At 42.7% G+C, this 25,861-nt stretch overlaps 2 protein-coding genes across 6 annotated transcripts in view; one reads left to right on the top strand and one right to left on the bottom strand.

The window, feature by feature from the left end:
- The window catches only part of LOC137325279 (AP-1 complex subunit mu-1-like), a 34,661-nt gene extending 22,440 nt beyond the window's left edge, over positions 1-12,221 (top strand). For 2 of the 4 annotated variants that reach the window (XM_067990184.1, XM_067990182.1), the window contains exons 8-12: positions 833-904; positions 1,831-1,989; positions 7,569-7,694; positions 9,360-9,435; positions 11,701-11,818. In XM_067990184.1, coding sequence (XP_067846285.1) covers positions 833-904; positions 1,831-1,989; positions 7,569-7,694; positions 9,360-9,435; positions 11,701-11,720 — 453 coding nt within the window. In that variant the 3' untranslated portion in view covers positions 11,721-11,818. Of the gene's footprint in view, positions 1-832; positions 905-1,830; positions 1,990-7,568; positions 7,695-9,359; positions 9,436-11,700 lie in introns of all 4 variants that reach the window. The other 2 variants (XM_067990181.1, XM_067990180.1) reach the window with 1 other exon arrangement.
- A 6,315-nt stretch (positions 12,222-18,536) lies between these two features.
- Positions 18,537-25,861, bottom strand: part of LOC137325277 (fizzy-related protein homolog) — a 52,509-nt gene continuing 45,184 nt past the window's right edge. For both annotated transcript variants that reach the window (XM_067990177.1, XM_067990176.1), the window contains exons 12-14: positions 23,966-24,070; positions 21,430-21,522; positions 18,537-19,155 (exon numbers count right to left, since the gene is read on the bottom strand). In XM_067990177.1, the coding sequence (XP_067846278.1) occupies positions 19,114-19,155; positions 21,430-21,522; positions 23,966-24,070 (240 nt within the window). In that variant the 3' untranslated portion in view covers positions 18,537-19,113. The remainder of the gene's footprint in view (positions 19,156-21,429; positions 21,523-23,965; positions 24,071-25,861) is intronic.

The raw sequence follows: 25,861 nt of genomic DNA, 5'->3' as shown, positions 1-25,861 counted from the left end.
ATTAATATATTATCCTGTATTATAATATCACAACGCTTGATGAGACAGTTCCCAAGGAAACAAAGAACTCGGCATATTAAGAATCACTTGAGTGAACTCCCAGTGTAGCATGTCCCTGTATGTTGGTCTCATCCTCATCATCACGTGAGGACAGGATCTGGCTTGACTGTGATGCTCCTCATAATTGAATAGCCCACCAATACTCACTGCTAAGATAGGTAGCCAGATTGTAGAGATATTAAAAGGGACGTCAACTTCTTGCACAGTCTCTTTTTTTGTGTTTGGGGATTCCTGGCCAACATCTCTCCCTCAATCAGCACCCTCAAAAAACATTCACTGGTCACTTATATAATTTTCTATTTCTGGAACCTTGTTTATTGAAAATTTGCTGCCAAGTTTGACTACAGTGAATGCGCTTTAAAAATAATTCACTTGCTTTGAAGCATCCTGTGACCATTATATAAATGCAAGCTGCTTCCTTTTGTCATGATAATGAGACACACAGTGACTCTGATATGGAGGTCTTTAAATTACTATGGGTGTTTTGGTCTGTGCTTGAAGATCAAGATTGTTGTGGGTTGTGCACTTACAAGACTGCAGACAGAGCCTTAGTCTTTTAGTAATTTACATGGGTTATAATAAGAGAATTTACTTTGTTGTTGCAAAGTTGAATTGGAAGGAATGAAAGCTTTGTGCATACAATAAATGTTGTAGATCTTCGTATACATAATAAAAGAATATGCAATAGAGAGGATTTATTTCTCTGAATAAACTGCTCGAGTTGTAAAAGGATTGATGTATGAATGACTCTGTTGTGTACATATCTGTTCAGGTCAGACCGTTTCTAGTGGTTGAAGCAGCTGTGCAGAGATACACGCACAGCAGAATGGAAATCACAGCAAAGGTAAGGAAAGGAATGGGAAGTCTAGGAATGTTTTCTGTACGAAATACAATGAATGCTTTAGTTAGTCTTTTTTATAGTATATAAGCAGAAAGTGAGAAACCCTGCTTGTATAAGAAACTTCATCAAACATTCTTTTGTCAATTTTTAAAAAATATTTCTGTTCCCATTCTTCTCTTATCCCCCTCTGCATTACTCCCTGGCTAAGTGAGTTGACACCTGACCTACTTCTAAGCTTCTGCCAACCTCATTCATGGAACAGGACAATAAGGACATGGAATTTGTGCTCTATCCTCTGGCTATATATCTCAAGATATGCTTATGTTTCCTTACTGTTGCTGCACCCTGCACTGTTAATTTCAGTGAGCTACTCACCAATAACCCAGATCCTTTAGCTGCATTGTGAACTATAGCCAAGAGCCATTTAATTTATATTTCCACTGTTTATTTCTCTTCTCTAGCCTCACTACCTTGCATTTGACCACTTAAGTGCCATTTGCCATTCATGCTGTAGTATGATCCATGGGTGACTCCAACACATCATTTTAAAGACCATTCTTCATCTCTGAATCTAGATGGACAATATCAAGGCATCACTGCCATGACTGATCTTGCCCTCACCTGACTTTTACAGTTTCCAGCAGGAGCCATTGGATAGCAATCAGAAACAAGAGTCTTGCTAATTTTTCTCTTCCCTAGCCCAGGAGACTGACACCAATTGTAACACCCCTATCACACACTAAGCTGATCATTTAACTCAGTACAGACTAGGGGTTCAAACTGGGGATCTTTCTGATCTGTGTGAGCCAGTGCCACACCAGCCAGTGCATTATCCACTGAGCCATCAAAGCAGTCCACATGTAAATGTAACAATTATATTACAGAAAAAGAAAGATCCTCTCTGGTTGACTGTGTCTGTGATGTTGTAGGTTAAAGGACAGTTCAAAGAGCGCCTGACTGCTACAGATGTTGCCATCATCATCCCTGTCCCAAACGATGCCTCATCTCCCAAATTTAGCACAGCTAAAGGTTGTGTCGAATGGGTGCCCGAGGACAGTGCTATCATCTGGTCTATAAATTCAATTAAAGTAAGTCATTACCTATCAGTTATGTGTGTATATCAGGGACAATTGAATAGGTGGCGTCAAATGGTTGTTTACTCAACATCTGCCATTACAGCAGGAAAGTTTGCACTAATATATTTAGGCTTCTATTTCTCATAATTCTGGCAGAACTTGAGTATTAAAGCAATCCCAAATTATGGAGTTTGGTGCACTTCAGACCTTAACTCCTGGTGAAATAGTGCTTTAGGATTATATGCAGAGAATTTCATATAGAACTGCCTAACACACCGCTCCATCGGTGGCAGATGAGAGATCTGCGAGAATAGCCTGAGCTGACTTCCTTCGATTTCCCTTTCTTTCCTTTGGGGAAGCTCCTGGTCTCTGTTCTGCACATTGCCCTAATGGCAAAGCTGAGATTGAGACTTTACAGTGTGAGGAATGTTGGCCGTAAGCTCTTACCCTACAACTCCCATGCACTATCCTACCCCACCATCCTTAATCCTACATTTTTTTTTTATTATTGGGGATCTCATTTTAAATATTATAAAATGTTGACATTTGTAATCCAACTAATATTGAATTACAGTGTTCATTACTGCGAAAGCTTTCAAACAACTTTCAGTTTTGCTGTCACTTTTGTGGTACTGACTCTATTCCTTGCTATGGAATGTTGCAGGCCAGAGTTTTGCATCCAGAAAATCTTCATATTTCTACTTCCCTGTTGGTCCTTATTGACCTGCAAGGAGTGCACAAGCTAGAACAAAGCGTGACCAAAGTATTTCCTCAACTATTGACTTTCACCACAAATCCTTGGTTTCATTGACGGTCATTGCTGATTCTGAAGAAAAAAAATCTCTCCGTAAACAGTTATAGCTGATTATCTGAAATAGGACCAATATGCTTCTGAGTGCATTTAATAAATTCCGGACCATCTCTACAGCAATCAATGATGGGGGTTAGTAGGTGGAATCAATCACTTCCTATTAAATGTGCTTTACTATGTACATGAAACAATGAACCTGAAACTACAGTTACCATATAATATCTGTTTAGTGTATATTCCTCCAACATTTGGTTCCCAGTACTATTTTTCTGAGGGCATGAAGTCCCTCTATTTTCTTCACATTATCCTATAACCCGGGACCATAGCATATGACACAAATAATAGATCAGATCTCCACCAATGGCTGGCACTCTGAGCTGGCTATTAACAGTTCACAAAATCAGCCTGAGAATGATTTCCTCTTTTCACGCAACCAATGGGGGCGAAATTGGGCCATGTCAGAGACAAGCAGCGGGAGTGAGCACGAGGGTTTGCTCACAATTTAGGCTTCCCCATGGTGCAGGGTGCCATTGACTGTACGCATATTGCTATGCTTGCTTCACATCAGAACTCTGCCATATTCAAAAACAGAAAGGGATTCAACTCCCTCAATGTGCAGCTGGTGTGCGATCACATGTGGCACATCATGCAGGTCAATGCCCGCTATCCTGGCAGCAGTCATGATTCCTTCATCCTGTGGCAGTCCAATGTGCCACCTATATTTCAACGAGCATGGCAAGTCAAAAGCTGGCTCTGGGTGATGAAGGGCTATCCCTTCATGAAATAGCTCATGACTCTGGTCAGGGACCCACGCTCACATGCACAGCAGGCCTACAACGAGAGCCATGCTGCCATACAGAACATCATAGAGCACACCATGGCATCCTTAAGCAATGCTTCCACTGCCTGGAACACTCTGGAGGAGCCCTGCAGTACTCAACTGAGCAGGTATCAAGATTTTTCGTTGTATGCTGCATGCTGCATACCTGGCCACTATGAGGGAGCAGCCCTTGCCATCATCTATCAGGCAAGAATCTGAGCAACAGGCGGAGAAAGTGGAGGAAGAGGCAGGAAGGTTAAAAGGTAGACAGGCCCTGTCTGCCAGGGCTCTGCGTGATCAGATTATTAATGAGTGATACCAGTAACCTCAACGACACTTTCCCATTCACCAACAGTCCCACACTCCTTACCTTTCCTCTCTCACATGTCCATCAAATTGTCCTCCTTATGATTACACATTGCCTCCTCCCTCAGCTCATCGCAGAAATGAAAACCACCATCAAATACAAATTCAAAACCACATTTATAGATTTACACATGAAATGATTCAAATAAACGGATACTATTCACCCTTGTGCATTCCCTTAGTGCCTGTCATTTGTGTGCCTTTGTCTTTCCTAGTGCTCCTATGAGGTGCATCCCCAGTTGCTAGAGCATGGGGCTGCTGACCTTCAATTGAGGAGAGTGCAGATGACCTTGGAGGGCGACCTCGAGTGGCCCTGGACTGGGAGGGCCTGGCTGGCTGACAGGCAAGAGCAAGGGCACTAGCGGAATGGCAGGGGTGGGAGCAGGAATGCTGTCATCCTGAGAGAGGACAGCAGGTTCCTCTTCCACGGCCCCACTGCCACTCTTCCAGGGCGGGGCCTTAGCAATCCTGGTGATCAGCTGGAGAACAAATTGCTGGTCTGCTGTGATGTCCTGGAAGCCCCTTTCCACGGTGGTGTCCAGAGCCACGATGGCAGCACTCTGAACTTCCAAAGCCTTGGAACAACACCTTGGATGTCAGCTGTTTGTGCTGCAATGTAAGCTGTGACATTGGTCATCAGACACTGCATCATGGTGGGTTCCACAGGTATGCTGACGGAGGTGACTATCTGTTCCATGTGGGAAAGGATGAGCTCCAAGCTCTGCACAAAGCCCTGTGCTAAGTTGGAGCTGGACTCCTCCATACATTGACATTGTACGCAGGCTTTCCAGTGCACCAAGCATTTGGTTTGTATGCCCATCAGCCTTCTTCTGTAGCCTGGCCCACCGAAGTCACCATCTGACTTCACTGCAGCAGAACTAGTGTGCGACCTTGCCCTCCGGCAAGCTGGCACCTGTGATATCCATTCCCCCTGCCCCGGCTCCTGCGCACTTGTGCCTGATGTCTCTCAATGTGCAGATCTGTCCTCTATCCTAGTCTCTAAAGGACTCACAGTGTCAATATCTGAGATGGTGACTGCGAGTGTAAGATCAAGTGATGGTGTGTCTTCATCATAGAATCATAGAATGGTTACAGCACACAGAAGGAGGTCATTTGGCCCATCGAGCCCTTGACATTGCTCTTTTAAGAGCAATCCAGTTGGTCCCATTCCCCCGCTCTTTCCCTGTAGCCCTGCAGTTTTTTTCCCTTCAAGTATTTATCTAATTTGTTTTTGAACGCCACAATTGATTCTGCTTCCACCACCCTTTCAGGCAGCGCATTCCAGATCATAACTACTCACTGGGTAAAAAAGTTTCTCCTTATGTCGCTTCTGGTTCTTTTGCCAATCACCTTAAATCTGTGTGTCCTATGGTTGTCGACCCTTCCGCCAATGGGAACAGTTTCTCTTTATTTACTTTAGCTAAACCCTTCATGATTTTGAACACTTCTATCAAATCTCCTCTTCACAGTCTCTGCTCTAAGGAGAACACCACCAGCTTCTCCAGCCTATACACGTAACCGAAGTCCCTCATCCCCGGAACCATTCTAGTAAATCTCGACTGTCGTCTGCCTCTGCCTCCTCTGACTGTGCAAGTTCCAGTTCTTGGGTATCTGAAATGACAAAGGGACACGGGTTGAGTTGTGGTGCGGGGAGGAGAGAAAGTAGGACACGTGTGCTCACACATGAGTCAGAAAAGATTGTGGGATGAGGGAAACGTGGGAAGTGAGAAGGAGAATTATGTATACAGAGACCCTCATCATTGATACCTCCAGCACCACCAGTGGCTATGGCCTCAGCGATGGCCCTTCCAATGATGGACAGCACTGTCTCCTCCATGGGGGTGAGGACATGTAGGCTTGCCTGTCCTCCAGTTCTTTCCTGCTGCCTACTGTTGTGCGCCACCTTCTCCTGCAACAAAGAGGGAAGTGTGTCAGTGACCTGCAAGATGTTGGGTAATGTGGCTGTCATGGTCACGTAGCTGCTAGTGTGCGTTACCTGTGACTTGTGGGTGTGTGGCTTGCAATAGTAGTAATGTGTGAGGGTGAGATGAGGTCTCTGCTTTGAAGAGTTGTGTACTGATTGAAAGCGTTTTTTGGTAGGTGGATGATGGGGGGTGTTGTGCGCGGAGCAGTGAATGAAACTAATAGTGCAGTCGAAAGTAGATGCTGCTTGACAGTTGACCTCACTCACCTTGACTACTCGTGTCAAATCATTGAACTTCTTCCTGCACTGCATCCATGTTCTTGGAGCTATGCTCCTGGCATTGACCTCGTCTGCTACTTCCTCCCACTGCCTCTTGAGCATATGTCTGGAGGGTCACATACCACCACCCCCCCCCCCCCCCAACCCTGCAGATATAGGATGCCCCTCCTTTTGTCCACCTCCTCCACCAAGACATCTAGTGCATCATCAGAGAACCTTGGTTCATGTTCTCTCGCAGGCCCAGCCATTCTTCATAAAATTCCAGCACAGATTTACTTCCCGATGAACTTCTAGCACTTCCTGCAGCTGTAGTGCACCTCCCCTTTTAGAGGTGCAGGCTGCCTTTAAGTAGTGCTAGCCACTCCTGATATCGCTGGTGCGTGTAGCCAATCAACAGCGTAGATAGCACTGGTTGCACGCAGCAATCATTTAAATCACCAAGCAGCACGAATGTTACGTGCTGCTTGCATCTCAATGACCGGGCGCAGGTTAAACGTCCACCGTGATCCCAGCACTCGTTTTCGGGGGTTATCCAATATAACCCCCAATGTCTTGGCTCCTGCCCAAGGCATCACATTTGAGATTGGAAATCCAATAGCACTGGAGTGGGGAGGGGTGAATCTGCACCCTTACCATTCTTCAGTGCCAAGTGTTGTACTCCAATGCCCTGCACCACCATGCAGCTTCCATCATTAAAGCTAGTTTGAGGATTTTCTATTCACAAAAGCGACAATTAATAGGTTTAGGGAGATCATCGATCAGAAGTTGTTTTATTATCAGATGGTTGCATACGGTTTGCTTGAAACACTGGTAATTATCAGCAAAGGAGGGATTTTTTTATTACAAAATTTCATAAAGTTAGGTTTTTATTAATGATTTAACAGAATAACTTTGTCTGTGTCAATAATTATCCTGAACACCGATTAACATGAACTCAAATCACAGAGATTGGTCCCAGATTTCCATGTACTGCAAATAAGTCACACTAAAGCCAGACCTCCTGAGTGGCAAAATATGCTCATATCATTGTATAAGTCATAACCGCAGGTTTGGGGCTGATTTTAAAAAAAATCTACATGACTTGTGCTCTGGATTTTGTGATAATTTCAGCCAACAAGCAACCAGTGTGACACCATATGATCCTATGACAAAGGAAGCTGGTGATCTCTCCACAGGGGTCAGTAACTGTCCTCAATGAGTGAAAAGCACAAACTGCTTTCTTCCTGTACATGTCTAACAATAAATATGAATTATTGTGAGGGGATAGCTCGACTAAGAATTGCGCTGTGTAATTAAAAGAATCCTTTGGGTTCTGGAGTTTCTCTTTAATGAAATCCTTTTCTAGAATTTGCAGTGGTCAATAATCCATTATCATTACACAATTGCTTAAGGGAGGAAAAGAATTTACAATGAAGGCCCAACTGGGACTGCCAAGTGTGGAGGCAGAGGAACCTGAAGCAAAACCCCCAATCAGAGTGAAGTTCCTAATCCAATACCTAGCAGCATCAGGATTGCAGGTACAGTTTGTTTTTACCTGACCTCAGGTAAGACCTGAGATTTTTAAGATTCTTTTTCCCCACAGACTATTGGATAGGTGGCATGGATTTAGTTAATGCTTGTTTGAGTAACACCTTTTTTTTAAAAAAAGAGCTGGATGAATATATGAGTACAAGTGGTATTGATGAAAAGTAGAGATAGAAATGATCAAATGTTGTGTGGAAAATGATGGTTCCTGGGCTGATGGGACCAGGGAAATGTCATAACAGAAAGCATACTAACCTGGGATGTATAAAGTAGGATGTAACATTAGAAAAGTGTTCTAGAGTCCTGCTTAATTCATCATGGTGATGGGGGGGGGGGGGGCGGCGGGGGCGGGGTGGTGGTGGTGGTGGTTGGAGGGGAGAGTGAAGAGCTGAGGAAGAGGCAAAATGTTGCAGAACCATAATTTTGTTGGGTAGCGTTCATGACTGAGCGATTTAGGGCATTGGAAGGTGCAAGCTTGATGGGATGAGTGGCCTCCTCCCCCCCCCCCCCCCCATTCATTCTTATATTTTACAACAAAACAGCAACTTGCATTTATATAGAAAGGTGTGGCAGGATTTGAGAATGAGGATCTTAAAGTTGAAGTGCTAGAGCACAGGGAGCCAGTGGTTCTGCGTGAGGATGAAGGTAATGGGTATGTGAGACTCTGAGCACTGGAGGGCTGCAGAGCAGTTGATTAGCTGACATACGTATAGGGTGGAGATGAGGAGGCCAGCGAAGAAAACATTTGAAAGATTGATACATAAGGCAATGAAAGTGTGGATGAGGTTTTACGCAATGAAAGGGGAGAGGTGTATGAGGATGATATTCTGGATGTGGAAGAAAATAGCTTGATGATAGACCAGATGTGGAATCGAAAGCTCAGTTTACAGCGTACACCTGTCTTACTGATATATTTTATATACTTATCTGGACTATAGGTATGGAGAGGCTATTGTCTTATTTCAGATTGGGTGAAATATTCTGTAAGGTTTCTGGCTCTCAATGCTTGGAGCCAAATTATTTCAGGTTTCTGATGAACCAAGCTCTGGCTTCAAAAAGATGACTCAAAAATGAGAAAGCTTGAGGTTTGGCTTAAAATTTAGACCACCCACACCCCATTTAAAGTCAATGTACGCAGCTAAAGATGAACCCAAGTCCAGTGTTGAATCCATTGTTCTTTCAGCTATGGGATCTGGGTTGGAATCCAGCCCAGACTAATGAGATGAAAATACCCTTTCTTCTTTTCTCTCTCTTTCTCTCTCCCCTTATCGCTTTTTACTTTTTCTCTTTCGCTTTTTTTTTTGCTCGCTCTCTCTTGCTCTCTTTCTTTCTCTCTCTCTCTCCTGGCCATAGGGATCTGAAGTAAAATGAGCTTTGTGAGTTTCACCCCAGCAGAATGAATGTATCCACAAATTAGCAATCTCCTTCAATGGATCATATGAATGGTTGGTGTAAGAAATGGAAACATTCCTATTGGTGATGTAGGAGGTGTAGTTCTAAGGTTGTGATTATGTTCTATATTGGATTTATATTATAGGAAACAGTTTATATAATTTTTTTTATATAACTGCTGTCCAACACTGATAAGATTTTTAATGTTTGTCAAATATTACATATTATATCAAACACAGGCCCAACTAACAGATACATTTTTATAGATCAAATACGTACGAATAATTGAAAAGAGCACCTATGCGGCAACGTCGTGGGTTAGATGCCTAACAAAAAATGGAGGTAATACTTATTTTAAAATTGCAAACATGGGCCATGATATTAATCCCCCTCACCGCCACCACGAGGGAGAGGGTCGGGTCGGGGGGTTAAAAATTAAAAATCGTGGAACACGTCTCCAATCCGCCATGTACAAGCCTGCCGCCATTTTTATGGTGGCGGGTTTAGAGATGTGTGTTTGTCCTGTCTGGGAGAGACGGGACACTGCATTACAATATTTAAATCAGGCTCCCACAGTGCAGTTGGGAGCCTGATTTAAAGTTAACTGTGCCGGCCGGGTTTCCCAGGGCTTGGGAAACCCTGCAGCGAAATGGAGATGGGAGCAGCCGGCTTCAGAAGGTAAGTGCTTTCTAGAGCAAGAGGGGTAACAGAAGAATTGAAAGTTGCTGCTCTGAATCCTCCAAAAACATGGACTTTTATCAAGTGTTGCAGTATGACTGCATTTTAATTGCAAGGTGAGTGAGGAGCTGCACTTAACGCTGCCCACCTGCAACACTGTGGAATGCAAAACTCCATGCATAGGGTGCTAATAACTGGCCTCCAGTTGCAGGTGAGATTTTTAATGCTTGAAAAGAGCAGTAGGGATAGTCAGCTCTTTTTACTTATTAAAAAGAAATAGCTGTGGCTGCCCACTCTGCCACCATTCATATTTTAAACTATCAAATGCAGTTTGGATGGGGTTTGCATTGGCTGCATTTAGACTGCAGTTGATGCACATCATTACTTGTGTGACATCATTCTCTACGGAGATAAATTTCAATATTGATACATGTTTGTTTATTTTACACTATCTTCAGGTTGGATTGGTGCCCTACAATATGTTGCATTATTGCCAAAATTATATAATGCAAAAGTAGTATCAGAGAGGTGAATCTGTGGAACATTTTTAATTTGAGTAATTGTCTCACATTCTATTATTTCTTGTCTAAACTCCTTTTCTTGTACAAACACGTGTACTTGAAGATAAATGAAGACCTCAAAAAGTTCAAAATGCCCTCTTTGCCACTCTCAGAATAAAGCTAATTTCTGTCAGCTGGATCTTCAACATGAAAATTCTGGAAAGCACATTCTAGGAATCAGCCAATAATTCCCATATGGAACACCTGCTAGAGTTCTCTGATTTCTGACACAATTTTTATACCCACTGGTTGAGCCACTTGTACTGATCAAGCCAGCTTAATTCTTTCATATTTTCTTCACGAGATGCACTCAGCTTTGTGGTTAAAAACAGGGATATTTCTGTGCAGAAAATGTTGTGTGTCTTTTTTTTTGGCAGAAGAGCCTCTTAAACCTCACACTATTGAATGAGAAAAAGAATTCTATGACAGGATGAAGCAAATTGAATGATATAGGTAGAACTTCAAGTAAGGTAGCAAGCTACTTTTTATTGGTAATTTTTTTAATGACAGCAATAATATTGGATTCGGTTGGTGCAGTGGGGCAGGGTAAAGACATTTTGGTGCAAGAAAAGCATTTTATTTTAATAAATGATTGGTTCTGTAGGTAAGGTGTTATTTTTTGAGTGAAGATGAAAAGTGGGAGAATAATTGCCATTGAGATCTTAACAGCTGCAATTTTTTTGTTTGATGTTTTACAATAATTTTTTAAAAGACATAATATAATTATTTATATGGCTATTGCTTCCCAGGCAGTGAAGTGCATCAGAATTATACACAAGTCTACATATTAAAATGTTCGCACTCAGTGATAGTTGATGTCTCATACAAACAGCAAATTTGCTATCATATTTCAAATGGGTGAATTAGTATCAAACACAGGTTTTAAGATTGAATCAATTACTTCAGGTTTTATATGTTTGTTGCCACATGATGCATTTTATTTAATATTTACAATTTCTTAATAAGAAAGCCAAAACTGATCATTTTCTTCAGGTTGTGGGTTCAAGCCCCCATTCCAGGACTTGAGCACATAATCTAGACTGATACTTCATGCAGTACCAAAGAAGATTAGATGTTAAACTGAGGCGCCGTCTGACTGTTTAGATGGACATGAAAGATTCCATAGCAGTATCTAAAGATCTAAGGAGTTCTGCAGTGGCTGGGCAGATGTATATCCTTCAACCAATGCCAGCAAAACAGATTAACTGGTTATTTATCACATTGTTGTTTGAGGGACCTTGTTCTATGCAAATTGGTTGTTATGGTTGCTTACATAACAGTGAGTGCACTTCAATAGTAATTAATTGGTTGTGAAGTCCTGAGGATGTGAATGGGGCTATATAAATGTAAATTTGTTCTTTCTTCCTAGATTTCCAAATTCGGATTTAAAGTGCGTTATTGCCAAGCTCCACTTTATGCAGAAGATTCAACATCATTCACAAGAATGCAGCGAGAAACTAAATCAGCTGTTGTCTCAAACTGTGTGAGATGAAAGATAGACACCTCAGTACATGGTGTACATAAGACTCAAATGTGCAGTGTGTTCAGTTTGAACTGAATACTTTTTGAATTTTAGATTAAAGTTGGAATCAAAGAGTAAGGACAGTCACTTATTTTTTAAAAAATCAGAATTGTTAACTTGAATCCCATTTAATTTCTTGTATTTTTGATTAGAGTATTGTGGAGAAAAATTAAAATTAGTCATTATCAGATTACAAAATCAGTTTACTGATGCAACTAGTTCTAAAATCACACACTGTTCTCATCTGTTTGATGTTTAATCCTTTTGTGCCACCAGGCACATTATTACATGGTTAAGTATGGAGCCTCAGAGGACTGTTATTCCAGCAGTACGAATAGACTTGTTCAATAAACACACACAAATCACAACATGGTGGTGTTACTTTGTTGTGCTGGTTGCATTGGCAATTTGCTGCTCAACTGTTGCCTGTATTTCTAATTCTTCCATTAGTCTATGGGGAGGCCTGACTTGGCAAGTGCTTTTTTCTCCTGGGGAAATATGGCAGGTAGCATAGGGAGAAGAAACCTGTTTTGAGGAGGACTTTGTCGAGGTCTTGTTGCAGGAAGTGCAGCACTGGAGGACAGTTTTGTTTCCCTACCACAAGGTCTACAAATGTGTGGGCAAAGCGCTTGGCAGGAGGTGGCAGATGCTGTCAATGCCAGCAGCACTGTCCAGAAATATAGGTAAGTGCAATGTCCCCTCTTTGTCCTCTGCTCCAAATAGTACTGTCAACTTCTGACAATTCAAAGCTGTTTGTGCACTAAAAAGTTTGAATTATCAGATAATTCAAAGTTCAAATTAAGATGGGACTGTATAAGCACGATCTCAGCTTGTACCTATGCATTCTATCACTTTCTCCCCATCTTCCCATGGGTGTCACTATTGTGCATTTGATACCAGCTTCCTTGCCCAGCCTCATGTCCACCTGCATAAGGATACCTGGGATAACATGCTGACAACCCCTTCCATGCCCTGCAGCTGCATCATTCTGTTCTTTGTGTGATAAAATGCTTCCTAATATCATTCCTAAATGGCCTAGCTCTAATTTTAAGATTGTGCCCTCTTGTTCTGGAGGTGGTGCCCAAAACTGAATGCAGCCTTGCAGGGTCTGGCCAAGGCTCTGTATAACTGAAGCATAACTTCCTCACTTTTGTATTCCAGTCCCTTGAGAAATAGAGCCAACATACCATTGGTCTTTTTGATTACTTTTTATACCTGTCTACTAACTTTTAGCAATTGGCGTGCCTAAACACCCAAATCCCTTTGCTCCTCCACAGTTCCTAGTATTTCACCATTAAGAAAATATTCTTAATCATCCTAGATACTCCCACAAATGTTCACACACAAGTGACCACGTATCAGCAGCAAGGTGCCAGCTGCTTGTCCAAGGTAACTTTCCAAAAAGTTGGTCTATTCCATAAAGTTAGAATATTTTCATTTCCTTTTTTTTCTTAACAACTATTGCTAGGCTCTCACTCCAGAAATCACCCAGCACTGTGTCATTTCATCTTGCTCTGGCAAGCAGCAGCACAAATCTATCCATTGTGATAATGAGTGAGCAGACCTTGGGCTACAATTGTACTTCATTGGGCAGGATAGCTGATGAGCTGGGCCTGAAAGGGTGAGAGATGGGTAGGGATTTCCACAACGTCATCGCTGCAATAGGGTCTTCTGTCTCACAGATCAGTGGGCACACTGACATGGAGGCTGGGAGTAGGGGCTGGCTGGTACTGGTAATGAATGCTGATGCTGTCTTTCCTGATAATAACATAGCCACACCAGTACCACCCCTTCCACCCACTAAGATTTCACAGGAGACAGAAAGCAGGGAGGGCCAAGCTGCCTCTTACTATCAGAACTGCAGCAGCCTGAAACGGGTTCCTATAGGGGATCATGCAGACTGAGTGCCAACCCAATTGCAGGAGTCTCTCCCAAACACTCACTGCCAGGCTTCAGCACAACATAACACATAGGAAGGGTAAGCACCATGGTAGCCAGAACTAGATACAGAGTGACTTGACAGGGAAATTAAACTGATTTTGTGCACAGCAGTTATGGCATATGGACAGTTACATTGGATGGGGTCAGAAAACTGAAGAGAAGAATGATAATTCTGGGACAGGGTAGGGGGTACTTTGATTAATGGTAATTGACTTTTACTGAAGGGGAAGATGTGAGGATTGGTGCGCGTTCTTGGTTTATTCACGTAAAGGTATTTTGAAACCAGATCTGTATATACGGCCTTGTGGGGCTTCCTCAAACAGTTCTTCTTTGGGTTCTTGATGTAGCTCATCTTTCAATGGCTCTATTGTGCAACATGCAGCAAACACAACAAGGAAGGATCTGTATCTTGAGGAAGGATCTGTAACTAGCTGTAATACTAAAAGTTATATTCTCCCCTCCAGCACTAATGGCCAGATTTTGCTGAAAAAGTAATGGCGTCTGACCGATACATACCCAGTGAATTGCGAATAGTCAAAAGTTGCTGGATAATTTGCACTGCTCCGCCGTTAGCTTCGTGAAAACGGCATCTCGCACTTAACCTCCCTGTGAGTTTCATGAAATTCCTGCATTTTCACATTCATTGCCCATTAAACTCGCCACAGATAGTTAAGTCTAGTAATTATCAGCGTAAGTACCCTTTTAATGACCTGCTAATTGTTAATGACTGCCAATCAACCTCTTGCCCGGAAGGTAAACAATTATAAGTGTGGAGTCTCATTCCTTCAGGTTGTGAATTGTTTTAGGAGATTGTATTCAATGGCATTTAATCAGTAACTTACCAAAAGTTGGAACCCCAATAATAATGTATTTATTTTAAGTGGACCTATATCCTTTATATTTTCAATGTACCTATTTGCTAACTGCATTGGAGCTACACCTTAAAAAAATTTTTTAACATGACTTTGGCTTTCTTTTAATGATTATGAATATTTGTCAACCTGGTCCAATAAAGAGGGAAAGGACAAGATTTGTAACTGTGTCAATTTATAGCAGGATGAGTTCGACAAGGATCAAACGGAATGAGCATGTGGGTTAGAGCGACAGTTTGTACACAAGTTAACCCACAGCCGAAGCATTATGGGCTATAAATTTGGCTGGGTAGCCCCCATTCTTTTTGGGTGCGATGTGGCCTCCTAAGATTCCAAAATGGCATCCGGAATGCACGCACACACTTCTAGAGCGACATGCGCCTGACACCATCTTGTTAAAGGCGTTTGCGCACGCACAGGTAACGAATGCCGGTACCATGTAAAGAGAATATGCGTTAGATCAGTGGGCAACGCTGACTTAAAGGATAGATACCATAACTTCACACAGCTGAACATATCGTAGACGGCCTGGAGGATTCCCCCCCCCCATCAGGGCTATTTAAAGGGATCATGCAGGTGTTGTAGGTTAGTTGCTGGATTAGTTATGCTGGCTGCTGGTGCAATTGTACATGTTTGTTGAAGTTTCCACTACTTGGGAAAGTTGCAATAGTATATAAGAGAGTGATTTGGCAGGTCCTGCATTACTGTTGGGGGCATTTACATCAGTGTACTGAACAAGATTCCTGGCAACCGTAGGTGGCCTGCTAGGGCTCCCACTGGGTATTGAAAACGACTGGGAGCATGCAGAGAGGCCACGCAGAGCAGGTCAAGGTGTGAGGAGGGGGAGGAGGAAGTGTAGGTCAATAAGCAGGAGGCCAAATCCCACGAGGACCTTCAGGGAACAATACTCTTATCTCAACATGAGCGAGGATCAGTGCATCCGATGGCTACGGGTCACAAAAGAGGTCGTGAGGGAGATATGTCAACTGCTGCAGCCACAAAGCAGGGCAAGGACAGCAATGCCTGTGGCTGTGAAGGTCACCGTGGTGCTGAACTTTTACAGCTCTGGATCCTTTCAGGCCTCTGCTAGCGATATGTGCAATGTCTCGCAGTTTGCGGGGCACTGCTGCATAAGGGAGGTCATGGATCACGTTCTCTCTGGACAGAGAGAAGCAGCATGAGCGAGCACGAAGATTTGCTCGCATTGCAGGCTTCCCCATGGTGTAGGGTGCCATTCACTGCACACATATTGCCCTGCGTACTCCACATCAGCTGAGTGGGTGTCAAGATACGTTGCTGTACGCTGCACAACCTCGTCCTTATGAGAGGACAGTCCTTGCCACCGTCTATCCAGCAAGACCGAGTCAGAGGCAGAGGAGGAGACGGAGGAAGAGGCAAGGAGGCAACAAGGTGCACAGGCCCTGTCTGCCAGGGCTCTGCGTTCTCGCCTTATTCATGAGCGATATCAGTAACCTCAATGACACCTCCCCATTCACCAACAGTCCTACACTGCTCACTTTTCCCCTCCCACATGACCATTACATCACCCTCCAGATGAATATATATTGTTTCCTCCCACAGCTCATCGCATAAATAAAACCCATCACCAACTGCGACTTCAAAATAGATTTATAACGTTACACATTAACTCGTATACAACATTACACTAGTCACGCTTGTGCATTCCCTTAGTGCCTGTCGTTCGTGTGCCTTTACCTTTCCTAGTGCTCCTATGAGGTGCATTCCCAGTGGCTGGAGCATGGGTGGTGGAAGGCTGCTGACCTTCAATTGAGGAGAGTGCTGATGGCCTTGGAGAATGACCTCGAGCAGGTCTGGGAGCCAGAACAATGTCATCCTGAGAGAGGACAGCAGGTTCGACTGTTATGGCACCACAGACACTCACACAGGGCGGCGCCTCAGCACTCCTGGTGATTTGCTGGAGAACGGATTGCTAGAGTGCTGTGAAGCCCTGGAAGCCCCGTTCCACAGTGGTCCCCACAGCCACGATAGCAGCAGTCTGAGCCTGGAATGCAGCAGTCTGATTTTCCAGAGTAGCAGTTTGAGTTTCACCTGAAGCATACAGATCTTTGATGGCATCTGTTTGTGCTGCAATGGAAGCTGCAACATCGGTCATCAGACGCTGTATCATGGTGGTTTCCATTGGTGTGCTGATGGAGGTGACCACCCGTTCCATGTGGGAAAAGATGGGCTCCAAGCTCGGTGCAAAGCCCTGTGCCAAGTTGGAGCTGGACTCCTCCATGCCCCTTGACATTGAGTGCAGGCTTTCTGGCAGGCTTTCCAGTGCACCAAGCATTTGGTGGTGTACGCCTGTCTTTTGTAGCCTAGCCCATCAAAGTCATCATTGGACCCCCTCTGCAGCAGAACCATTGTGCAATCTCACCCTCTGGCGAGCTGGCACCTGTGGTATCCGTTCCCCCCACCCCGGCTCCTGTGCACTTGTATCCAGTGTCTCACCACTTGCAGATCCCTCCTCTAACCTACCCTACACACCACATGGAGTATCAGTATCTGAGCTGGTGGATGCAAGTGTCAGATCAAGTGACGGTGTGGCTTAATATCACTGTCTTCCTCCTCCACCTCGGACGGTGCTGGCTCCAGTTCTTGGGTATCTGCAATGACAAAGGGAAACAGGTTGAGTTATGGAGCAGCATGTGAGTCAGAAAAGATTGTGGGATGAGGGAGATGTTTGAAACGAGGAGGATTAGGTTTGCAGAGACCTCCACTGTCGTCAGTGGCCACAGCCGCAATGACGGCCCGCCCAATGATCTGCAACATGGTCTCCTCCATGGGGATGAGGACATGTGGTTGTCCTATCCTCCCTCAGGTCTTTCCTGCTGCTGGCTGTTTTGGGCCACCTTCTCCTGCAAGACAGAGGGAAGTATGTCAGTGAGTGTCCTGCAAGATGTTTGGGTGATGTGCTTGTCATGGTTGAATAGCTCCCAGTGTGTGTGACCTGTGAGTTGTGCAGATTGCAAGTGTGGTACTAAGTGAGGACGAGATGCAGCATCCGAAGTGCAGCATTGCGTACAGATGGGCAGCGTTGTTGGTGGGTGGATGACGGGGGTTGTCATGCGTGGGGCAGTGGGTAGGATGTACCACTTGACACTTGAATTCACTCACCTTGACCACTTGTGTCAAATCATTGAACTATTTCCTGCACCGCATCCACGCGCATGGTGCAGTGCTCCTGGCATTCACTTCCAGCACCACTTCCTCCGCAGCTGGTTTCTGGAGGGTCTCCTGCCACCCTGCAGGTACAGGACGGCCCACCGTTCGTCCACTCCCCGCACCAAGGGTCCAGTGTGCTGGCGGAGAACCCTGGTTCACGTTCTCTTGCAGATCCAGCCATTCCACTTGTCATCCTCAACTGCTTGCATTGACAGTGCACCTTCCCTTTAAGAGGTGCAGGCAGCCTTTAACTAGTGGGGGCCACGCCCCATATCAGACCCCCGGCTGGAGCGTGCAGTCACTCAACAGCGCAGGTAGCACTGGCTCCACGTGTAAATCATTGAAATGAGCTGGCAGCATGAATCTCACATGCTGCCTGCATTGGAAGAAGCGGGCACGAGTGAGTCACGCACCGTGACCCCTGTGCCCGGATTCGGGGGGTTATCGAATTTAACACCCTATATGTGAGAACCAGTCCCATTCGATGAGGGCTGCACTGAACTTCACCAGTAACACAGGTCAATCAGCCTGGATGATTGCGTATTTTAGTGGCACATCACTGAGTGTGTAACAATTGAGGCCAGATATAAATTGCTGATTCTACTCAGCACAGAATCAGCAGTGGGTAATTTATGAACAAAATTAAACTTCCATGTTAAATATTTTTAATTATGGATCCCATTTGTAATGACTTTACTCCAAATGAACAAGTTTCATAAGTGCATTGTAAATTACAGAAAATTAAATTCCTCAGCTCTCAAAGCAGACACTGCTAAATGATTACATAGAATGGGTGTGGTTAATTAAAAAAAACATGTACCTTCCTTTTCAGATCTCTAAGACACACTATATGTAAATATTTTTTATGTTTTTCTATACAAAAGATTAGAAGGAATTCTGGATCCATTCCCACACTCCCGTTTCCATGCAAACATTAAGACAGCATCAAAGTATCATCCTCAGTCCAATAAATAGCTTCTGTACACATTGTACAATAGATACATATAAAGTGAACTCTCTCCCTTTACTCCGTACTTCTTTCGCATTTCTTTCATCCACCTTGGTGTTGACATGAGTTAACAACGTCCCAACATTCTCCTGTCCAATCAGCCTCAAAACTTAACAAATGAAAGTGCGTTGACCACATGAACAAAAACAGTGAAGAGGAGGTTAAGTTAGTTCTGATGAACTTTACTGCTGTTTGTGTTTGGGTCGAGGGAATCCGTTTTATAAGGAGTGCCTGTTCTTCAGGATAGTTTTACCGTATCCTTGTAAAAAGATTAAGGACTGATTTGGATTCCTAAAAATACAAAGAAATGAAAATTTAGTAATAATGGTATCAGGAGGCACTGTACATATTTAGATCACATGCAGGTTAGATTAACAACATTTATATAATATAAAATATTTCAATGAGTTAATTATAAGGCTGCAGTTCAAATAAGCAGTTGAGGAAATCAAACAGTATACAAAAAGTTTTTTTAAAAAACATTTTTAAAAACATCATTGTTTTTACTTTAGTTACTGATTTGCTCTTCACAGTACCAATAACAACATGCATTTATATAGGGCCTTTAGTGTAGATAAGCATCCCAAGGCACTTCACAGAAGCATAATCAGACAAAAATTGTTGTTGAGCAAAGGAGATATCAGGAGGGGTGACTAAAAGCTTAGTCAGAAAGATGGGTTTTAACAGAGGGAAGAGATGGGAAGAGGTTTGGGCCTAGACAACTGAAAACACAGCTGCTAATAGTGGGGCTAAGGGAGAGGTGAATGCACAAGAGTCCAGAGTTGCAGGAATGCAGAGTTCTTCAGAGGATTACTTAGAATTACATAGAATGCACAGTACAGAAACAGGCCATTCGGCCCAACAGGTCCATGCCAATGTTTATGTTCCACATGAGCCTCCTCCCACTCTACTTCATCTAACCCCATCAACATATCCTTCTATTCCTTTCTCCCTCATGTGTTTATCTAGCTTCTCTTTAAATGCATCTATGCTAGTTGCCTCAACTACTTGAGGTAGCGAATTCCACATTCTAACCACACTCTGGGTAAAGAGGGTGTAGGGCTGGAGAAAGCTATAGAGATAGGGAGGGGCAAGATCATGAAGGGATTTCATTAGTTTTTAAGGACAGAGGGGTCAGGGAGTGGTGATAGCCATTTTGAAATGGAGAGGGACAGTACCTGAGGAGAGGGTACCATTTACAATGTCAGCTACAATAGTGACGAGGAAGGGAAGTTGGGTGGTCAGCAGTTTAGTGGGAATGGGGACAAGGAAGCAGGAGGTGAATGTCAAACAGGATGAGCTCGGAGAGGGTGAGAGGGGAGATAGGATAGAAACTAGAAAAAGACACGGATTCAGGGCTAGTCTTGGGGGTGGTGTGGCTTGGTGGGCAAGGGGGAGATATGTCAGAGGTAGCTGAACGGATGGCCTCAATCTTAGTGACAAAGAAGTCCATGAGCTCCTTGTACATGTTGTTGGAGGTGAGTGTGGAGGATCTAAGGGTGAGGGATTTAAGGAGACAGTTGGTAATGGAGAAAAGAAGCTAAGTCTCACCTTTACTTTCCAGGATGATCCTCTGCAGTCATGAGAGATTTTGGCAGAAGAGACAAGGCCCAATACTGCTTGATGTGATCCAGCCAGATCTGGATGCTAGATAACTAAACCAGTTATGTTTGGAATTGAGGTACAGATCAGCCATGACCTAATCGAGGGGCTGAATGGCCTACTCTATTCCTAGGAGTGCTGCATTGTCTAATATAATGTCTTTCACATGATACGTTAAACCTGCCCTCTCAAGTGGATGTAAAAGATCCCATGGCATTAGTCAAGGAGTAGGGGCATTCTCCTATTGTGCTGGCCAAAATTTACCCCTCAACCAACTTCATTAAAACAAATTACCTGGTTATTTATCTCATTGTTGGTTTAGGACCTGGCCATGCGCAAATTTGCTGGCAAGTTTCCCTGAAAACATGGCTACACTTGAAAAAGTACTTCATTGGTTGTGAAGTAATTTGAGAAATCCTCAGGTAGTGAAAGGCACTATATAAATAAAAGACTTTCTCTGTTACTTTCCACACAGATGGGATGTCACCAGTACACAGGGTCAGTTTAAAAAAGGGGAGTAGCTCATTCCTCACACAGAACTTTGCCATTAGGGGCAATGGGTTTTCCAGGATTAAGATTTTGCCTTTAAAAGCTTAACTTTCTTGGGCTTAATCTTGCTTCAGCCAATTAAACCGCTGTATTTTGATATCACCAGAAGTCCTGATGAGACTCCTGCCTGTGCAGTCTGTTACTCTTCTGCCGTATACAACTACAGAAATAAATGTGCTTGTAATTTAACAGTAAAATCAACCTGATGCAAGAACAAACGAGGCACAAGAGCTGAAGCTATTTTGATAATGTGCAATAGGTATTAAAAATATTTTATGAGCCTATGATTGCCAAAAAAATTATATACTTTTCCATAGGGAGATATATATACACATTGACATATTACTCTCTCATAATCAACCATTAAGTTTACAACACAATTCTGCCAGCAAATAGCATTAAAACACTTACTACCTTAGTAGAACGGGTTTTACTGAAAACATTCCAAAACCGTAAAGTTTCATCTCCTGCTCCTGTCACAATAGCCTCTCCATCAGGTGATATGGCCTAAAGAGCGTGAAAGGAAATAAATATTACAAGCCATTAACTGGAAGGATTGTGTGTGTGTGTGTGTGTGTGTGTGTGTATATGCACTATTATATATGTATATATATATATATATAGCCTTGAGCTCATTCGTTTGCAGTATTGCCACTCCTGACAAAGAGCTCAGGAGAGGAAACTAGTGACTATTTAAACACATTGGCACTGAAATTCCACACAGGTTCCAACAGTGTCTTATCATAACTCCAGCTGGAGACCGTTTGAACCCCCAGGGAGCAGTGTAAACAGCAGGAGACTAGTAGATCCCCTGTAGAATTTCAGGGCTATTGTGTATTGGATCTCTCAATCTGCTTAATGCTTACTAAAGTCAAAAATCGACTAGAAAATACAGAATCACTGATGTTTACAACACAGGGGGAGGCCATTCGGCCAGCTCTTTTCTAGAACAATCTAAAACTAAGCCCGTGGCCGTGCTCTTTCCCCACAGCTCTGTATCTTCTTCTGCTTAAATATTTATCTAATTTTCCCTTATGGTCTCTGTGTCAACCTCTTCAGCAACCCTCTGCATAAAGAAATTTCTCCTCACCCCTCCGTGACAATTTTAAAGTGGTGACCCCCTCATCACTGACTCCCCAACTATTCATTATCAAAATCCTTCAAAAACATTTTTAAACCTCTATTCTCCTCTTGGCCTTCTCTGTTCCAGTGGAAACAGTCCTGACCAATGTTTTGTACAAATTTATTATTACTTCTTTACTCTTGTACCATGTCCCTACTTATAAAACCCAAAATGCTGTTGGCTTTATTTTAAATGGCTTTATCTTCTTTCATTTGCACTTTCAGGGAGTGATGTATTGAACCCCTACGTGTCTCATGCTGGTTATTATTTGGATGATAATAATAGAAGCAACAGTAATAAAACAAAACTTGAATGAGAGGAATGCAGTAATTGTACAATTAAATATGCAATAAAAACCAAGATTAACAAAGATTAAAATTTTTAATTGCAAGATTAATCATGATTAAAAAATTCAATCACTTGCCAGCCCAAATACATACATAGAGAACAAAAGTGGATCCAGCACTGATCCCTGGGTTACACCACTTTCAATGCTTCTCCAATTCAAGCAACATTCATTTACAGTATATTTAGATACACACCAATTTGGCTACGCTGGGTAAAAAGGTAGAAACTGGCATCAGATTAGGAGCAAATTGGAAAAGGAGAATGTATTTTTCTTTTCATTCCACAAGAAAAATGACCACCTGTTAACAGTTTGAGGCAGAACAGATGTCAAACTTGTAAGAAAAAATGAATTAACGGAAGCATTAACATAGTTTATGTCTAAATCAGCCACAGCCTCACTGTCAAGAATCCTAACGCTCATTGATTGAGAGAGCCCCCTGCTGGGTGATATCCAGAAATTCACCTGCCCTGGAACGCATCAATCAGCATGTAACATAGCTTAGAATTTGCAAAGTGAGTTTTGGGAAGGGACAGGTCCCAGTAAAAAAAAATACACTGATAAAGCACATAGGCATAAAAATGTTACAGAAATCTGAAAAGTCCAACGTGAAGTTGATTCATTATTTCTTTATTTAATCATAGCCTTTCATATTTTGTTTTCAACTTGCATTAGAACCTTTTCAAAGGGCTTGGGGAGTTAGAAGTACTTGTAAGTTCAATGTTTACTATTGCTGGTAACAGAAAATACCATGATTTACTAGTGTGTAAATAACCTTTAGGTAAAACTAAGTAAAAGAAGCTGAAACCTTCTGTGCCTGCAAAAGATTTTCCAGCTCCCACCTGATGTGCCAACATTATCAGGAACACGCACAAACGTGCATAGGGTTTCCAATCAAAATCTGAAGACATATGGGTTCATAAAAGGTGAGAATTGACAATTATGAGATCAGTTTGTCCTTGTACACACAGAATACAGGTGCACACACACTGTTGGAAATAGTGGAAAAATAGGCAGACTGAAGAATGAAACCAGCACTTCATGTTTCTCCTCTTTTACTGGCGATTCTATTCATCAGCACGTTAACATTATTCGGTCAGGCCTTGTACAGTTTTGAAGACAATGCCCAAAGAGGCCTTTTCAGATTTTTCAGTTGAAAATAACCACTATCACCTCGAGCAAATAATGTAGGGTGAAGCATAGTCAGTCTTTGAGATTCCTCAATAGGGTCAAAATGGGAAGTTAAATCATTCAGCTACAGAATGCTGCATTTTCCTGAACATATTATTAAACAAAAATTTGTGAAACATTTCCTGAGCTAGTTATTCTTATGTAAATGAATGGATCATATAAACATTAAATTTAAAAATGTTGTATTTTTTGTAAACTAACAAAATGGTCACTAAAGAATTGTGTCTGTTACAGGAAGCTATGCAAAGTAGTGCCAATCTTACAACCACTCACAGCAACAAATCTCTTACCAGGTAGAGCACTCTATACGAATGCCCTGTCAGTTTGGCAACCTGTGTTAAGGATGGATATTTCCACACTAAAATCTGATTCTGGGAATAGCCATGTGTACTAACCTGCAAAGCAAAGCAAAAAGTGTCACAATAAAACATATACCTTAATGAAGCTTTATTAGAATTCAATCAGAAATAGTCTTGCTTCAAGTCACATGAAACTGAACTGATTCAAGTCCAGCAAACTCAGCTAAAACCTGGCTCAATACCTTGAAGACTTTATTGGTAAGTAACGTACATTGTTGTCATCTAATGCACTTCAATCACCAGCTCCCACGTAAGGTCACCTCAGCTCCGATCTTCTATCCTAAATTAGCACTATTTCCTCCTTTTTTATTTCACCATGAATACCACAGTGAACCATATACTTTCCTGACCAATAACAATGCCGTAAAGTGGACACTGCAATTCCAGTATCTTGCCTTTAATGGGCGTTAAACACAAAAAAAAAGCATTAAAAATTATAGTAACACTTTGCAAGGTACTTGAGGTAGTTCCTGAAGTATTGGGGAAGTCTAAACCTGGTGGTGTCTCTTTTGTCTAATCATAGTCTGCAACTAGATTGGGTACAGACTCAACTAGGATCTAGAATAGTTGCTGCAGGAATGCTTCTAGTTTTCACCATAAGGCACAATTGTTGGGGGATTCTGGCTTCTGAACACTCTCACACTCCTTCAGCGAGTGTCACAGCCTCTCTGGACAGCGTTTCCCACAATGTTGATCTGCTACTGCTTTGAAGAACTTTCCAAACAACACTGCTCCTTATGCTATAAGAGAAAATCCTTGTTGATATGTCCATCCATAATAGTCATTAGTAAAATGAAGGTCAACAAGTAACCCCAGTAAACAAGGGACTTGTTCAGCCACTTCAGTGTTAGACAGGTGATCGTTCACTTAGAAAATCACATTGAGCACAAGGTATTTCACCAAAAGCCGACCATCTGCCAGACAGATTTTTCTCAAAATTATGTGCCTCTTCTTTGGCATGATCTGATCTTCTTGTGATAGGCCGATACTTTTGCTGACTGCCTTCACTTCACTGTCCAGCCACAGTTTAATGTAAAGCCAAAATTTTAATTCATGAAAAATGTAACATTCTTCCTTTTTGCTGTGAGATACATCGTTCATTCAAGAATAAAAAACCTTTCCTGGCAAACCCAGCCTTCATGCACTGTTGGATCACAATGGGTTATTTCAGATCAAGTTAGGAATCTGTTATATGATGGATGGTCATCACCACTGTTCAGAATTGAGCCGGTTTCTATTCACTTGATTTCAAAGGAACTCAAAGATTCGTGAGGCGAGATCTTCTGAGTCTCACCTACACTGTAGAAGAACTTATGAGTGTATAAATGAATTAATTGGACCAGAAGGGTTAGCAAGGTCACAGTACACTGGTCAAATACTTTCATCGCCATTGCCGAAAGGCAATTTATTTGTCACCGCTGCCAAAAGGCAATTTATTACACGCAGCACGGAGTAATGTAAAAACAATTGGTTTTGTCACTGCCCAGAAACATTGTGCGGCTCACTGCACAGCCCGACATACTGGAGGGAAAACCACATTTCTGGAAGGTGAGAGGTGGCATGGTAGTTCCAGCAAGAGAGTGCTGACCATCCACCCATACACTGGCATTCAATCCCAATTTCAACTACCATCTGAACGATGCTTTCTTGAAGGGAAAGGCTTTGACAGGTTTTAAGCTCATCTGTTAGAGCACCAAATTAGTATAAAATATGTAATCTATCTCAGGGAGGAATAAAGGATCTAGCAAGACAACGCTTACCCTCCAGAACAATCTCTATTAAACCTCTGATGGAGCAAGGTAGATGACAACTGTAGAGATCTACAAC

This window comes from Heptranchias perlo, chromosome 9 (genome assembly GCF_035084215.1).
Source record: "Heptranchias perlo isolate sHepPer1 chromosome 9, sHepPer1.hap1, whole genome shotgun sequence".
Taxonomy (NCBI): domain Eukaryota; kingdom Metazoa; phylum Chordata; class Chondrichthyes; order Hexanchiformes; family Hexanchidae; genus Heptranchias; species Heptranchias perlo.
This window is presented reverse-complemented; position numbering and strand designations above follow the sequence as displayed.